Source organism: Fistularia commersonii, chromosome 12 (assembly GCF_037954325.1).
Source record: "Fistularia commersonii isolate RoL2024-O1a breed Wild chromosome 12, RoL_Fcom_v1.0, whole genome shotgun sequence".
In the NCBI taxonomy this organism is placed as follows: Eukaryota; Metazoa; Chordata; class Actinopteri; order Syngnathiformes; family Fistulariidae; genus Fistularia; species Fistularia commersonii.
Window position 1 is genome coordinate 14,075,453 of NC_141295.1, and position 16,995 is coordinate 14,092,447.

General features: G+C 39.5%; 1 protein-coding gene across 1 annotated transcript; it reads right to left on the reverse strand.

Annotated features, from left to right (window-relative positions):
• Nucleotides 1-365: 365 nt before the first annotated feature.
• Nucleotides 366-16,924, reverse strand: papss1 (3'-phosphoadenosine 5'-phosphosulfate synthase 1). The gene is made up of 12 exons (XM_086157255.1): nt 16,664-16,924; nt 12,674-12,788; nt 12,344-12,579; nt 11,824-11,962; nt 11,106-11,224; nt 10,818-10,931; nt 10,540-10,651; nt 8,531-8,736; nt 6,066-6,201; nt 5,431-5,699; nt 4,437-4,666; nt 366-1,546 (listed from the first exon to the last, which is right to left on the reverse strand). Exons 1-12 carry the CDS (start codon nt 16,745-16,747, stop codon nt 1,408-1,410), a joined length of 1,899 nt encoding a protein of 632 aa, XP_086013381.1. The 5' UTR covers nt 16,748-16,924; the 3' UTR covers nt 366-1,407.
• Between the last annotated feature and the right edge of the window lie 71 nt (nt 16,925-16,995).

Here is a 16,995-nt window from a genome sequence, read left to right on the forward strand (position 1 = left end):
CTACGTGTCTGACACTGATTGGGGTCAAAGCAGGGTATGTCTAATTTAATATACAGCCCATTGACCAACTGGGAGGTCGTGTACGTTCCAAACAGCATAAAATATCGGAGTAAGCCTTTTCTTTGAAGAGCTACATTTATGTGAGGTTCATCACAAACATTTGAGAGTTAAACCGATTGAGATGTAAGGTCATAATACATCTTAAAATGAGATAGAAACTTAACAGAGTGAAAAACAGGCTGTCTGTGTCATTTAAAAATTAAAATGTAATTCTGTATTATCATGCTGAATATGTAATCAAAATATTCCCAGAATGGAGTGTAACAATCCCAATGATTAAAAAAAGCAAAATAATCAGAATGTTCTTTTTTTTTGCTTAAAATTATTTATTGGACAATGGACATTACAAATCTGTTCCCTTGATGGTAACTGTCAACCATCTGATCAAACAGGCCAATGTTAAAAATGAAATAGCACATGGAAAATATTAGGTAGGAGCCCCAAAAGGAAAGAAAAAAAATACAAAGGATGAAAATGTAAGAAAGGTCAAACTGGAAGCTACACACAAAACAAGGTTAAAAGGTTAAATGTTGCATAATTTAGGACAATATATAAACCAAGAAAATTCTTTTTTTTTTTTAAAGCAGGGGTTATGCATTCTAATAAAAAGACTTCATCCAGGTTTAACGCTCATCTGTTTTGCAGACCGTTTTTTGAGCTACTGGACTCTTCTAGTTTAGTGATGCGATGAAGCAGGACATAAAGCAGGTGCCTCTCTTGTCCTAATTCAAACAAGACATCGTGCAAGTTCATGTCGAAAGACAGAAGTTTGAGGGAGACCAAGGCACTCAACTTCTACATTGGTACTTGTGAGCACGAGATCGTGAGTGACAATCACAAACGTACAGTACAAAGTGACTTGTTTTGGCGTTCAGTTGTGCTGCGGCATTAAAACGGTGTAACAAATACTCAACATTCATCACTGCCATAGTACTGGTCAACAGTACTTTTCATCATGTGTGTCACTGAGCTTTCACCTTCCTGTTTATTTTATTTTGATACACGTCAGTGAGCAGTTACAAGAATATACAGTTATTTAGTTAACGGAGAGCGAATGACAAATATTCAAGGACATACTGTAATTATTTATTGTCTTGAATGCCACATTATCAGTATCCTATCCTCTCTTACCATACTTCACAGTTCATGTAAGTTAAATAAAAAGTACATCGGTGAAACAGAAGTGATAAGACTAAAACAGCAGAGTCAAACGCTTAAGTGTAAAACAGACGGGAAGACAGAGACAAAACCCATAGTGAGCTGAGTGATAGCTGAATGGTCCTCTGTTTGTAAGTTTAAAATTCCGTAGATACTCCTGTCATTATTTTGCCGCTCCTGGCTTAATCTTTAAGCCTTCTCCAGTGACTTATAGTACTCCTTCAGCACTGCCCAGGCCTTCTGTGCCATGAAGCCGTCAGGGGGATTCTCTCCTTCGCGAGCCATCTTACGCATGCGTGTGCCTGAGATGAAATCATAATCTTGTTGGCTGGAAAAAAAAAAGGGAGGGGGGGGAGATAAACCAGATGAATGTGATAAATTCAACATGAAGGTCATCAGTGGAATAACTAGCATAGATGATGGCACTGATGTAGACCAGTTCAATACGAAGGTACAAGGTGCCTGCTTCTTCAACATGCCTGGTTTAAAATTTTTAGAAACTGGGTTGATTCTGCTGAACTAACCCATCTCCGACCACTTAGGAGCCAATTCCTTGCTCTCCAGTGATGGTCTGCTTCAGACCTCCACACCCTCCACTCTCTATCTCATAACCCTATAGATGCCAGCACACCAACCTCTGCCTTAGCACATCCCCTGACATGACAACCTGAAAATAAGTATACAATTCAGGACTGAAACCTTTGACTCAATAGCCCTTTGCTGAGTCATGAGATATACACAGACCATATAAAAAGCCTTAAAATAATTACTTTCTCAATCCATTTATACTCATATTAAGAAGACTTCTCACTGTAACATTTCAATGGCACCAGAAATTACAACCTCCAGATGAACGCTGAAACACATAACAGCTCTCTTGAAGAGATCAAAAAAGACTTAGCTTTGGAATTTCCATGACGTGAGGAGTTATTACGCTGAATTGGTAGGTGAACATTTAAAAATAGACTGCATTGAACCAGCAAGGTATTTTTACTTAGTGCTCGATCTTTTGCGATATCTTCTAAAATATGGCAATAAATCCAGAACAGTGGCCAAATCTTTGAGTTGCAATCACATCAGGAAATAAAAGGGTGCATGTTTACAATTGCTGAACAAGTTGCGGGTTCTTGTAGAATTATGAATATTCTTGTAGATATTTTTTCTGATTTTTCCATTTCTTTGAAAGACGTGTTTTGAGCTGTAACAGACACGGCCTTATCACATCTTTGCCGGGCCAGTCAAACTTAAGACCGCCAGGATTTTAGGAGCATCAAGGTATTTGAACTCACTGCATCAGCAGATATTAAAACGCAGCGGAAAGTGGGGGTCCTGTTCTTCCTGCCTGCGGAGCGATATTTTTTGATAGCTTTCACATGACAGAGCACATCTGAGTCATGAAGACTCTGTGAAGAAGACCCAACCGCTTGCATGGCGTGAGGTACAGGCAAATTCTTCAGAGAGGATTTTTATACTTTGGTCCAAATTAGAAACAGCTTGCAGTGATCTTAGCCCTTACCCTTTTCCCATGGGCACATATTCCTCTGATATTTGGCAAGGCCCCCTCAGAATGCGCATGAATGAAATGCCATAATCCTAACAAAAACCCTGAGTGACAACAACATACTTTGCAAATCCAGTTATCATCTTGAATTGTTTCCAGACTATAGCCTCGGTATACATATCTTGAACCTTTGACAGTTAATAAACATCATAATACTGGTTGGTTAATGCAGCATGAAGTGGATTTAAAAAAAATAGATGAAAGCAAATCACATAGGAATATACACATGTAGTTACTGATGCCTGCCCTGCATTACTGGGACAGTAACACCATCTGAGCAGGTATTCACCATTGCAGGTCCCAGTCACTGCACACCAGACTAACCTTTCGACTTGCTAAAATACTGCCATTTCTGAAAGAAACTCTTAGCCCCTTGTTTAGTATGTTAAGGACTGAAGCAGCCCTGTCCTGTTTATTTCTGGTCTGAGAGATGTGACCTCCAAGTTTTTGCTTTCTTTGACTGCCGGCTGTGTTCGATAAATAACTACCAGACAACAGCGGAGAATGAGTTTGTTTTGTTACAGCTGTCATTGCTGGATCATCCGATGTATATTTTGATAGTTAATTTGATTTTACAGTTTCGGAATCTTAGCTGCTATTCATTATTGCTGTTATAAACTTTGCTTTGGTCTTCACAGCTGCAGCTGCAGTGATGTCCGATCTCAGGTTCTATTGTTTTTGTTGGCATAAGTCAATAATGTATATCTTCCTATTAAAGGTTTGAATGTTGGTTAATTGAAAATTCTCAGTTAGAAAATAATCATATATTTCAGACAGCAGTAAAGTGAATTTACTGATTGAATTAAAAAGTACTTTAGAAAGAAGCCTACAGTATCATCATCATATCGCTTTGCTGCGATATGTAGTATACAGTACAGCTGTCTGAAATTATGCATCAAAATTTATATACATGTCAATATATTTACCAGCTCTTGATGTGTATTTATGTCTTGGGGGACAAACAGAAAGCCAAAAGGTGAACCATTTACACAAAAAGGCTAAGATTGTCTAAAAAAGGACTGACGTGTTGTTAAGGTAACAGCAATCATGTATTAATTTAACCACTTAATGCTGCTTATGACCTCCAATCTATTCTTAACAGAGACAGGGGATATTGTATGATTAACAATTAGTTTGAACTTTGTGCCACATGTACACATCATGGAAAACAAAACAAAGGTTTTGATTAGTGAGCCCATATTTATCTTTGACCAAGCCAGATACAGATACAGTTATATAACCTCATAGAGGTTGAGACTAATTTGGAGGTGCATTGTTATTCATCATGTGCAGTGTTCATTTACAAGGTTTACTTAATGGCAGCTCTTGTATTGAGCCACAAAACCTTTCAACTGGATAAGAATAACGATGTGTATTGATGTATTTAGAGTAGGGGAAAAATTGATGAAAGTTTATTTTAAACAGTAGGCTTAAGAACTAATTTCTCTGTGGGCCTCTGGTCCTTTTTCATCTCAGTGAGACAGTACTCTGAACTACAGATATGACTTGTGTGTGCGCACAGATCCACTTCAGATTCAAAAACCTCTTTTTCCTGCGGCCCAAAAAACTTAAAAGTAGTGAGGAAGAGGAATAGAAAGGTAGACACAGCCAAAGAGCATAGACATACACGAACGCCTGAGCCACAATATGTACTCACTGTTTGGGGTCATAAAAGTCCATGGCTTTTTTGACCTTGTTGTAAGCAGCAACCTTAAAAGGAACTATTTCCAAGGTGATGAGCCCCGGAGCCATGGTTAGGACCTTGGCGCCATGAGTGGGCTCATACAGGTCCTTTCCAGTGTCAGGATGGGGCATGCCGGCGGGATCACGACCCACAATGTAGAAGTTGGCGCCAGCAACCATTCGAGCTCTGCAGTGCCACTGGACCTGTGAATGCGGCAGAAAAAAAAAAAAACTGGTAGGCAGACTGAGGGCAATACCACTTGGAGATATGAATGCTACTGCCCTGAATCTGCAAAACAAAAAGACACCACTTTATGTATTTTTTAGAATTATCATACATTATGCTATTGGATCCAAGCTTCAATCAATATGTTTTTGCAGTACTGCATAATGTTAATGGTGTTGATAGACTTTTGTGGTATAAAGATTGTAATTGCTGGTCTCTCACTTTGATGTGGCAGTCTCAAAGCTACATTTAGTAGTTAATGGGATTTGTGTCATCTGACTCCAGTGGTAACTAACTTAATACTGAAAATATGACATTTTAATGAAGTCTGTTTATGATTAACAGTAGCCTTGAAAAAACAACACACTCAAACAAAAAAAGATTTCTATTTTCACTTTTTGAATGAGTCACCTTTATGAACTAAGCCCATTCAGTTTTAAACATCTGCAGCCCTTCATAATCTGCACTGAACCATAAACACTGAGGTGCAGTTTCTGTTTGTCAGTAACAATAATTGACAGAACTAAATTATCACTCCCATTACATTCTTAAATTGTATAGTTTTTTTTTCACTTTAGAATCTAGGGTTTTTAGAAATGATTGTCACAGAAGTGGTCTGTGCAAGGTGGCTGCACAAAACCATCTGGCGGGAAGATTTGTCTTTGAGAAAGGCCAGTGATACAGGTTGACTCAGACTCATGTCTCTAAGGCCAGAGAGAGGGAAATTCTTGACCATCGATACCTCAGTGGGTCCAGCGTACATCATGGGCGAGGGAAAGATAGCAACGATGGTAGAATCTGGATTAAGGACGCCCTCCTCCAGCACAGCAGCATGCTGCTTCATTCTCCAAGGCAGAGGCACATCGTCATCCTTGGTCCAGCCCCCCAGAGGGTGAAGCAGCAGGACGGGGCGGCGGTAGCCTCGTTCAATAAGACGCTTATGGGTGTCCTGCATCAGAAGAGCATGGCCATTGTGGACTGGGTTACGCAGCTGGAAGGCAAATACAGCATCTAAATAGGAAGAAAGGAGACCGTTTTGTTAAACGATCAGTTGTAGAACAAAAGACCAAATTGGAACGAAAGCTAATATAGCTGTCACAAACACAACAGAAAACCAGATTGAAAATCCCACAATGATGAATGGCTAAATCACAAGAGAAAGCCATCTCTCATAGGTTTTCCAAAACTGTTAGTTAAACATTTCGGTATGGCGGGGAATTAACAAAAAGAAAAATGGAAGGAATTATAACTGCTTTGATGTGGTTCAATTCAGACAGCAGTCTCTGAAAGAAGTGTCAAATTCAATCCCTGCTTGAAAACATCTGACAGAAAATTGACACACATAAGTCGTATGACCACCATCATCGGGCTCCCCACCTGCATTCATTTCTTTAAACTTTTGTTTGAGCTCAGTGGGTGTCAACCGGTACTGGTCCAGTCCATCGTTCCAGTAGATCCTGTCCAGGACCTGCAAGTCCCCTCCAACCAACCAATCACCACTCTCCATCACCATCTGAAATACGAGACATTATGAACATGACAACAAAACTCAAACATAATCCAGACTTAAGACACTACAGCCTGTAAAAGCCTCATTTCACTGGATCCCTGCCAGAACTGAACTCTAATAAAAGCTCCAGAGTTATTGCCCAGTTGCAACATGGACACGCCTGCTTAAATCAGCCTCCCTATATGTCATTAAACAGTCAACTAAAGTCTGGTGTGTCTATTCCTCTGCATTTGGCCACAAGTGCGCTTTAATTTTAGTATCGGCGACAAAATCAGGTTACATTGCATAACAAAACCCTACTTATGGGCTCATTACCACATTGGCAAGGATGTTTCCCCACACCAGCTATATCAAATAATGCCAAGCAGGTAATAAGCAAGCAAGAGCTACTGTTTTAGGGCACCACTATTGCTAGCCTCTTTCGACATTTAGAAAATTACAGTTAGAGCTACTGAAAAAATAGGCCTTTGCAAAGGTAATATGATAGGAGGTGACAATTCTGTGCAGGCTTTGTCCCGGCTTCAAAACAGGATTTCAACAACAATAAAGACATCTCTATTAAATATTGGAAAAAAAAAAGTTGGCTGTTAATAAAAAGTCACATATTCCATTGACATACAATTAATATTGTACATTTCTGCTAAAAGATCACAGCTGTGTGCAACTCTTCATCCTGAGGAGGATGAATGTTGGGCTATCTGTAAAAAAATGAGGCATTTTTCAGCTGAAGAGGTAAAGATCACTCGTTTGTCGTGTGTTTTATGCATTATTATTCCAACCCATCTACTGTTGGCCTGAGAAGAATCACGAGAGTCGATTCACATTTTTAACCTTGAGACGACAGACAAAGCACTTTATTCAAGAAAATGTCTGTGTGGACGAATCAAAAAGGGACCAGGCCTTGATGTGCTCTCTTAACAAATGTATGTGCCCAATGGCTTCAAATGTGAAAAGGGCTAAGCCAAATAAACAAACACTACACCATAGTTTCGGAGGAAAGCGGCTCCTGTCTGATTGACGGACAGGTAAACAGGAAAAAGTGGATTAACTATGTGTAATACGGAGCAGGCCGTTTCTGCTCGGAAAGGGACGGGACAAAAAAAGAAGTCATAGCTACCAGTTCAGAGGTGTGTTGACAGACTGGCTCCGGCATGGGGGTCAACCATACACTTATATATACATACACATGCACTTTACTGACTGACACCTTAATCACAGCAAGCTGAGAACACACATGTTCTGCTGTGACAGGTTAGAAGGGATAAAGCATGACAGTTGTAGAAATTTAGAGCGCTCAACATCACTTTGCCTTCAGTCAGTGGACATCATGTGCCGACACTGAAGAGTCCTGGTACCAGATTATTAAATTGGCAGCTTCTAAGGCACATTCAATGTGAGTCTAAGTCAGATTTGACTGTATATCAGAAGAAATTAACTATGTCTGCCGGCTGTTGTGAATATATAGACACAGCTGTTGTCTAATGTTCAGGTTCGTCTCTATTTGAAAGACAACTTTGATCAATAAAAGGGGTTTAACAAGAGCCAGAGAGATCTAGCTTTAGCCCAGGGATGGGATGAGTTTTTTTGCCAATATATAACTGGAACAAATCCTAAAAACAATAGGAATCAAAAGTAGCCAGAGGGTTGGATTTTATGAACAGCTGTACTTTATGACCTAATGCAATGACTGCGAGCAATAAAAGAAAACACTTTGACAGCTATCTTTGCCTGAAAACATCAGTTTTGCTCCTTTACTGCTTCAATAACTAATGTCAGTTTCTACAAGCGGGGGATTATCCCAGTCTGTTATCTTGCTACCAAATCTACTTTAGCCCCACAGCAGTCAGATGGAAACTATTTGAAAATATATTTGGTGGGGGGTGGGGAAAGTGGACAGGATGGAGTTGGCATAGACTTCTTTTAAACTGGACACTACAATAGCAAAAACATTTGGTGGAGCCGCGCTAATAGCCTCAGCATCCAAATATAACACCTGCAAAACGAGTGGACAAAAGAGATCAAATGATTACACTGGGCGTCCTGACAAACTGAGAGAAAGGCGCAACCCAGCCACCTATTCACTTTTTCCATAAGCAAAGCGAAAAAGCCAACTCGGCTCTCGCATTCTCTCAGTGTGGGTTCCAGGGAGGCAGTTTGCTTTCGCATTCATCACTAAGCAAAAACAGACAGAAAAACCTCTGCAGATAATGCTGAATATTTGCTACGGGGTGAAACTTTTGGTATTTGAAATAACAAATCCAAACAGTGGTTCGTGACATTTTGAAACAACATGCTTGTCCACTCCCCAATGACCCTAAATGGGTCATCCGACCTTGATGTAGGGATGGTCCTTGCAGGTGGTGCCCCACTGACGAGCGCAGCGCTCCTCTTTGCGGTGCTCATAGAAATCTGGGTTACGAAGGATGGCCACCCTCCTGCTTTCATACACCAGGGCAACGGCTGTCACTCCATCTAAGCGCTCTTTATCAGCTGTGGACACAGGCAGCACCACTGGGACCGACAGATTGATCACACCACCTAGGTTGGGGGGAAAGCAGAAGATGAACAATGTGAATACACAATATGAAAAATCACAACCAGACTGTTATCAAAAAATATATTAGTTCTTGCATTATCTAATAATGAACATGTTCAAGTTGCTTTTCCTCACTGACCAGAAGTAATAACAAAAATAATATAGCGTTAAAATTAAGTCAAATGGTTGAGACACTGATTTGCCAAAGATCTAAATGGTGTGTCCAGTGTAGAATTCACAAAGGACTACTGAAAAAAACAAATCTCGAAATTAACACGTACCACACGGAATCAAAATTAAAATAAGGTCTGTGTTCCTTACTCATTAATTTACTAGCAAAATTGATATAATTTTAGCATTTTAAGTGGTTGAACATTATAAGCCTCCACTTCATGGCATAATAAAATCAGACAACAATCTAAGGGAAAAAAAATAGTGCAAAACAGAGACAGAGATTGGAAACTGAAGAAAAAAACTTGAAAAGAAGTTGACATATACAACAACATAAAAAGTTCCAATCATTCTAATGCCTTTCATTTTGTACCTCTCAAGGTTTTAAGTGGCATATAGAGCTAAACCACAGGGTGCCGAGTCCACAAGTCTGCAATTTTTAAAGGTAATCGGGGAAAACCCTCTTCAGCAACATTTGATCTGAGCCTTCTTTTTCTTTTTGTGATTTACGCTGTGCAAGTAGAACTGGTATGCACTTCACACCAGATCATGTCATATGCTGTGGAGACAGGAGGTGACTCTGACTGCTGTTCCCAGCTTGCTCCCTTGGAAGCTCCTCCAGGCCTGACTGTCACACTGTTGAGTACACAGCTGGTTCTAATAAAAACACACACCACTGCCAAAGGTCTTAAGCGAGGGAGACACAAACTTGAATTTGTGTCTGTTTATTTTTGCAGCCTATTTGATTAGTGAAACATGCTGCTTTAATGCTTCTCTACCAGTTTTAATTTTGTAATGCAGATGATCAGACTTTAAGGGTGATAGTTTTCCTCATTAGATCCATGAATACAATATGTAAAGTGAGGTGTCACCCAATACAGAAGCATCTCTCGAAGGACCAGGAAAGAAAATGAGATCAAGACTTTGCATGTCAATATCAGTTTCTGCTACTATCCAGCAGGCTCCAACACTCAGGTTAGATATATTTCCTTGCAGGACAGCTGCTGTAAGCCTATACCTGTCAGACAAGGAAATACAGATTAAATTTATTCAATCCATTTTTTATTTGACTGCCGAACAAAATATGTGCATAACACAATCTCTGGCTCCACAACACACAGCAGAGGATTTGGTTTCTTTTCTAGGAATTTCAAAGAATACATGAAAAATTGCTGTTATTTAAATGGGGCACTCTACAACAAATTATTCCAATCTTTCCTGAGGCCCATAATGTGGGGCAGTATTCCTTTCCTTTCAAAAATGTGAAATAGGGTGAATCTCATTCCATCTTTGAGACTGATTCTTCCTGTTCAGCTGGGCCATATGTCATTCCAACCGAATCAGTCAACCTCCTTCTGAATTGCTTTGACCAACACCTGCATTTTTCTTATCAGTACATACTTCAGTATAAGAATAAATATGGTTTTCAATACATTTAAAGAACCTTATAATAATGATGGATCGATGACTTGACAACAATTTCTCTTAAGAACCCCCTAAACCACTGCAGAATGTAATGAAACAGAACTTCATAAACAAGTTTTCAGTGATTCAATATCTGGTCCTTTGTCTCCCTCTATTGCTTCTAGTCATGTATTGCAGGGGGTTTCTTCCTCTGAGCTCAAGCCTCTTACCATCAAGTAGACAGTCAAAATGAAGACACTGTAAATACTCTCTCTCCCTCATAAATCCATTGAGAGGTGTGGCCCAACCTTCAGCCAGGACCTGCACCCATTGCATGTCCACCTAAGAATCAGACAAAATAAAATGTATTACTATTTGTATGTTGAATTGAATAAACAAAGTACATACAGAAACGTTTGGGTTTGACACAACCGTTCTGCATTATCTTTCATACTGTTTGCAGAGATAAATGGTGGGGCAAATATTAAAACTAGGAAAAAAAAGGCACCTTCCCAATTTGTACAGCAGGCAGAGTTTCTGCATCAGCCTTTGCCAGGTCTAGTTTGTTCTCCTGCACATAGAGCTCTTTCACTTCATAGGAGGCATCAACAGGCACTATATCCTGCAGAAATATAATTTGAAATGTGGTTAATTAGTCTGCATATAAATGGATTAACCACACATAGCTTTAATTGCCTTCGCCAAAACATAAGCTATGTGTATTTGGCAATGCAGGAATTGCAATAAAAAGTTGAAACATTCCATGGGATTGATATGAAACTGATCTCCTGTGTACCCTCTCCTGAAGCAGGTCAATCAGCTGTTGAATGCACTCGTTCACACTGCATGAATCGGTCTTCAGCACAAGCTCTGGCGCCTCTGGTTTCTCGTACTCCGAGTCAATGCCTGTGAAACCTGAAAAAAAAAAAACACGTGTTCAATATACAGTGGGATCAAAACAATTTCCCAAGCATGGGATCCCGTCTAATTATCTCAAACTGCCTTAGATCTGCATCATTTATTTGACTTGAAACTTCATCAAATAATGTATTGTGTATGTTAATGGTCTACATTACATCTGATATTACAGAAATGCCTCTGGGGACAAAAAAAAGTTGATATGAAGGACATTTTAGAAAAGACTAGAACCTTCTGCAGCACCTCAACAAATCTCAGAATACTAAGTTGAGAATTCACTCTCAAAAGCACCGCTGGAAAAAACTGGAGGAACCATCCTATTATGAATATCAAATTCATGCAGTAAGATACAGTTAACCAAATAAAGAGAGAAAAGAGTGTCTGGAATCTTGTGAATGTAGAAAAGAATCCCAAACAGAATTTCTATCCTTAAAAATGTGTTATCTGAGCTACATAATATTCATTAAAGTTTTTAATTCCCCAAATGAGTGATCTCTGTTGACCTGAATATCTTTAAATCTGAAGAACTGGTTTAGAGGCTGATGAGTAAGTACATGACTTGAGCCTCACGCCAGAGGATGTACCACATACTCTACCTCTTATCTCGCCTGCTCTGGCTCTCTTGTAGAGACCCTTTACATCCCTCTGCTCACAAACATCCAGTGGTGCATCCACGAATACCTCAAAGAAAGGCAGCCCTGCCGCCTCGTGAATCGTCCTGGCATTGAGGCGGTCCTAGGTGGCAAGAACAGGAAAAAAAAAAAATTAAAAAAAGTCAAATGTGCTACGCAAGATGAATTTGATTGGGGCTACGTTTTTAAGATTCCCCACATCCACCAGCTCCTCCTTGCATCAGGACTTGCACTGGGAGGTTACAGAAGCTGTTCAAATCTCATTAACACTCATTCAAATCCTGATTTCTTTTTTTTTTTTCTTTTTTTTTTACTGTAAAGCTTCTAGTAGGCCTGACTTTACAGAAAAGACCTGGTAGATACTTCAATACAGAGCAATAGCTGTTATACGAAACTGCCAATAAGCTCAAGAAAAATTCTTCCAGTCTTCATTTGTTATGCCAATTTAGTGGCACGTACTCTCTTTGGAGAGCCAAACACTCACCCTGCTGTATGGAGAGATGAAGCTAGCAATGCAGACCAGACCAGCATCAGCAAAAAGGCGAGCCACCTCGGCAATACGTCGGATGTTTTCTTCGCGGTCCTCTGGGCTGAAGCCAAGGTTCTTGTTCAGCCCCTGCCGGATATTGTCCCCATCCAGGGTGTAGCAGGGGATTCCATGACAGACTAAGTACTCCTCAAGAGCCATGCTCACAGTGGTTTTCCCTGCACCTGACAAACCTTTAAATTGACAAAAAAAATATCAACATTATTATGAAACCTAAAGGATTAACGTATTTCAGTCAACCAAAAGACGTTACATGTCTCAACCCACCTGTAAGCCAAACAGTACAACCTCTGAACCCTCCTCTTGTGCCCACAACCTGTCCACGCTTATTTCGGCTGACATGGTGGGCTTGATAGGTGACATTTGTTGCACGTTGCATTCCCTAATAAGAACAGGATTATCACTCAGAAATACATTACAGAGGGAAATGACAAAAAATGTGATAGTAATAGTAATAGTGTACTAATTATAGGGAAAATCAAAACTCCCCAAAAATTCTGATGGCGCTCCAGAATTCCTTTGCCATATAAAACATAATGGCCTAGACCCAATTATTTGTTCTTTCTAGCTAATTGGGCTGCCACAATATATTCAAGCTATTTCAGAAGGGAAAATGTCAAAAGGGTAAAAGATAAGAGCCTCATGTATCTTCAACATTGTCTAGAGAACCTAATTTTCTAAAGGTAGATTTCAGGCAAGATAATAGAAACTCAAAGAGCATCAAGTGTACTGGCAGCAGTTTGCAAATACCCATCAAGCACAACCCTTCATGGAAAATGAATGAAATCAGGCGGCTTCACATCTGTTTGAATTTCTGCTGTCAATCTGGCAAAGGTTCAGCTTTGTAAAAGGCATCATAGACAGAACTATACAAGAGTAATGGTCATGACAGACCTCTTTCACTTACAATACTCAAAATGTCTTCTGGGTTTGTTCAAGGGTGGAAAATCAGATTTTTAAATATCAGTAGTTTGGGGGGAACAGTGTACTTCTGATGAAGCAACACCGGAAGTGGCAAACGGTTCACCACAATGGACTGCAGGTTTTTTTATTTTTCTTCGATATTTATTTTGTTTCTCGAATCATATATTGGGCAGCAAAATGTTATACCGCTGAAAACAAATTCTTGTTTCCCTTAAATTGCCATATTAAGAAAGGTATGTTTTCTCACTTTATTTGTTTTTTGCTAATGTTCAAATTTGTAACTTTTAGACAACAGCAGTTATACCATTAGTGCAGACATTTTGTATTAATATAGTTTGTTTCCTCATTATAGTATGGTTGTAACTAGCCTACACTTAAAGAGAAGTTCCACAATGTTGGATTTAGTGTGGGGAATTGTGATTCTACCAATAACAGCCAATCAACTTTGGTTAGATGGCCTCCAACTGTTTCCATTATATGAACTTATTCCAGATTTAAAATGTCCCAAAACAAACAGTACAATTATAATATTTATTTATAAATTTATTTTGGTCAAAAGTGGCTGCAAAGGGCAGGCAACATCAGCCATCTTTCCATTACGTCAAAGCAAAACTTGTCCTGGATTATGAGAAACGCAAAGAATGCCTACTGCCTACTCGTACATCAAGTGTACTGTCGAGCAGTGGGGGGGTCTCTGTAAGTATGCTTTTTCTCAGACATTTTCCAACAGAAAAACATTTGAGAAAAAAGAAACCTAGTGTCATGCTGTAACCAAAATCAAGTATTTTTTTTTACTTTCAGCAGCATGTATAAACGTGTTAATCAAGTGTTTTTCAGATGGGTGTTATTTGACTTCCTTTTTACGCGCATTCTTTGCGGGTCAGATGTTCGGAAAAGCGTCGAAAGCATCTTTCCAGAAAGTACAGCAATAGCTGCCAGGCAGATGCCTTATCAGTGCTATATCCCTTCAGAGATAAATTAATGTGCTGTGATATAAAACTCTTGTCTCACAATGACAGCATAATACAAATTTTATCTTATACCAAGTTGGTATGTAACCTCCATCTGCCTTTAAACATGTTTCATCCATTTCAGAGACTTAAAAACATATTATTCTATAGTTCTAGCATGCCCATCTCTTGCTACATTAAAATTGCACGATGAAAGCAATGACTTTCATTCAGAAACAAGTTTTCTCTAACCTGACCACTTTAATTCAGATATTTAAACTGTCAGCATAACTGACCACTTAACCTCTCACTGTAATTGAAGCCTCCCTGCAGACTCAGATCACCTGATTAGTCTAATTCTCCCATGCCTGTGGTATTTACCACACACAGCAGTTCAATTTTGCCTAATGCTGTTGTTAAATAACAAAAATCATTATGTACTTTGAGAAATTAGCTGGAGGTGTGCTTCACACTAAATAATGTCCACCCTGTACCCTGCACAGTACTTACTGAAGCTCATTAATTTGGTAGTAGTATATTCATTCATTCATTCATAAATGAAAAATGTCACTGTTAAGAGTTGCAGTCATTTAACAGCAGTCACACGAGAAGGAAATGTGAAGGTAGGTAGTTAACATTTTTATATTTGCTTAAAAACAAACACGACTGAATTAAGATTGTAAGAACCTCACAGACACATACCATGGCAGATATCCCTTTGGTTAAAAAATACAGAATAAAGCTGGAATGACATCCAATATGTTTGTCATTTCACGTACCATAAGACAACCCCATCAAAATCTTAAATATCTAATTTAAAAAGGCACAGCTGCATCCTTATGCACACAAACGACCCCCAAAACAGGACATGCATGAATTTGTGAGTGAGATGTACAGTAAGTTGGCGGTTTAGTCATGGTGACATTAGTGCAAACTTTTAATATTAAAACAATTATATGAACCAAATTGAGGAAAAAAAATGAACATAGCCCTCACACTGTTTTTGCATTTCTTTAAGGACAATTTAACAGATTAAAATGAAAATCATGAAAAATTAAAAAATACCACAGACCGTAATGTTCTCATGCTCTTTTGTAATATATTGAAAAACTCATACAACTGCAAGCCATGTAAATGTCTTTTCGTCATTACAAGTGTTCTGTCAACTGTCAAAGTGTTTCGTGAAATGCTAAGATTGTTTATATCCTTAAGCGACACTACAGGTTGGCACATGATGACCTACATTAGAATATTTGTCAATTCGTCATTAAGTCATCATATACACAGGCTCATGGATCAAAAACAGGTGGCACCACTGTCAAATTATTAAAAAAAATATCAATTACATTTTGACAAAATTGTAGGCTTCTCATTTCAAAAAACTATTTTCAATTTCCCCTCTGCCAATTGGTGAATGGACAAAATGGTGGTGTTAGAACTAGGGATTCAGTAAGTGGAGGACAGCAAAACACTGAATGGCAGTCATCATTCTCAGTAATGGGAGTCAAACCCTGGAACCCATCACCACCTGAAATGAAAACACTGGCAGAACTGGTGATTTGTAAAAACAAACTTGCAAAACAAAGGCTGAGACTTAAACAAGCCTGTGATTGTTGACTCTCACTCACATATCTGTTTGCAAAATTCTGCTTTGTTTTGCCTGTTTTCTATTTTGTATATCAACATTACATTACTGTTTATTTTCGCTATTGAACTTTTGTTTTCAAAATAAAAGACCTAACCAGGGACAGCAAATTAGTCTTGGCTCAAAATCTTTATGCATGTCATCTGCTTTGAATTGTGTCTAAATAATAAACAGATCGACGGATTAGTTGGATAGATAAAATGAATAAAATTGAGGTCAACCTCCATCTACTCAAATACAGTTGAGCGACGGCTTGATGGGAATGCGTACATTACTAATTAGCGATATGCTCCATACAAGGGATAATTAATTTTCAAATACAGATCTGCAAAAGGCTAATGAATCACCTGTAATATCGCCAGGTTCTTGATATATAAGCAAATAATAGTTGCAGTATTTGCCACCCAGGGGAGATGGACTTTTAGAGAAAGTGTAATACTACAGATACGCAAAATTTGAATAAACCTGGTTTCTATATTGAGTGTATCCGACTGATGAGAGCATCAGCCCAACGATGAATGCGCTCTTAACTGTATAGCAAGCCAGGAGTTTCTAGTTAGCCCTTGGCTGCTAGCAAGGTTTTCACTGACAAGCTAGCATTACAATAATATACAATGGCAATCATGTTCATGGGGAAGCCAACAGGCGTTATGGTCAGCGGGTGCCCGCGGGCGCAGGTGAACGGGCACCGCGGAGTGATGGAGGGAACGAGCATAAGTTATCGAAGGGGGAACCCACCCAGCTCTCCGCCGCGTTGCTTAGCTTCTGCTTCTTGTGCGAGTTGCCGAACGACTCCATGGCTGGCAGTAGCCCGCGGCTCATTCAACCCCTTCTCGGAAAACACACGAAGCCACAACAGCAATAACGACAAAAAAAAACCCTTGACTCTTCTGCTCGGTCGGCCAGGTAGCGTCCCGTTCAGGTATCTCCGGTGAGGAGCCGAGGAGACCGTCTTGTGGTGCCAGCGAGAACCGGGAAGCGCTTCCACCGGCTCGCCACGTCACCGCTGACGTGTTTCCTCGGCGAGCCGCGGACGGAGAACTGATCCCGGGTCTGTGTCCCTCCGCCGG

Excerpts from the sequence above, each read along its gene's own strand:
- papss1 (XM_086157255.1), bottom strand. The coding sequence starts at position 16,747 with ATGAGCCGCGGGCTACTGCCAGCCATGGAGTCGTTCGGCAACTCGCAC. Across the intron at positions 11,963-12,343 it reads TCATCTCTCCATACAGCAGG|GACCGCCTCAATGCCAGGAC; the intron begins GTGAGTGTTTGG and ends CTTGCCACCTAG. Across the intron at positions 5,700-6,065 it reads GTTTAAAGAAATGAATGCAG|ATGCTGTATTTGCCTTCCAG; the intron begins GTGGGGAGCCCG and ends CTTCCTATTTAG.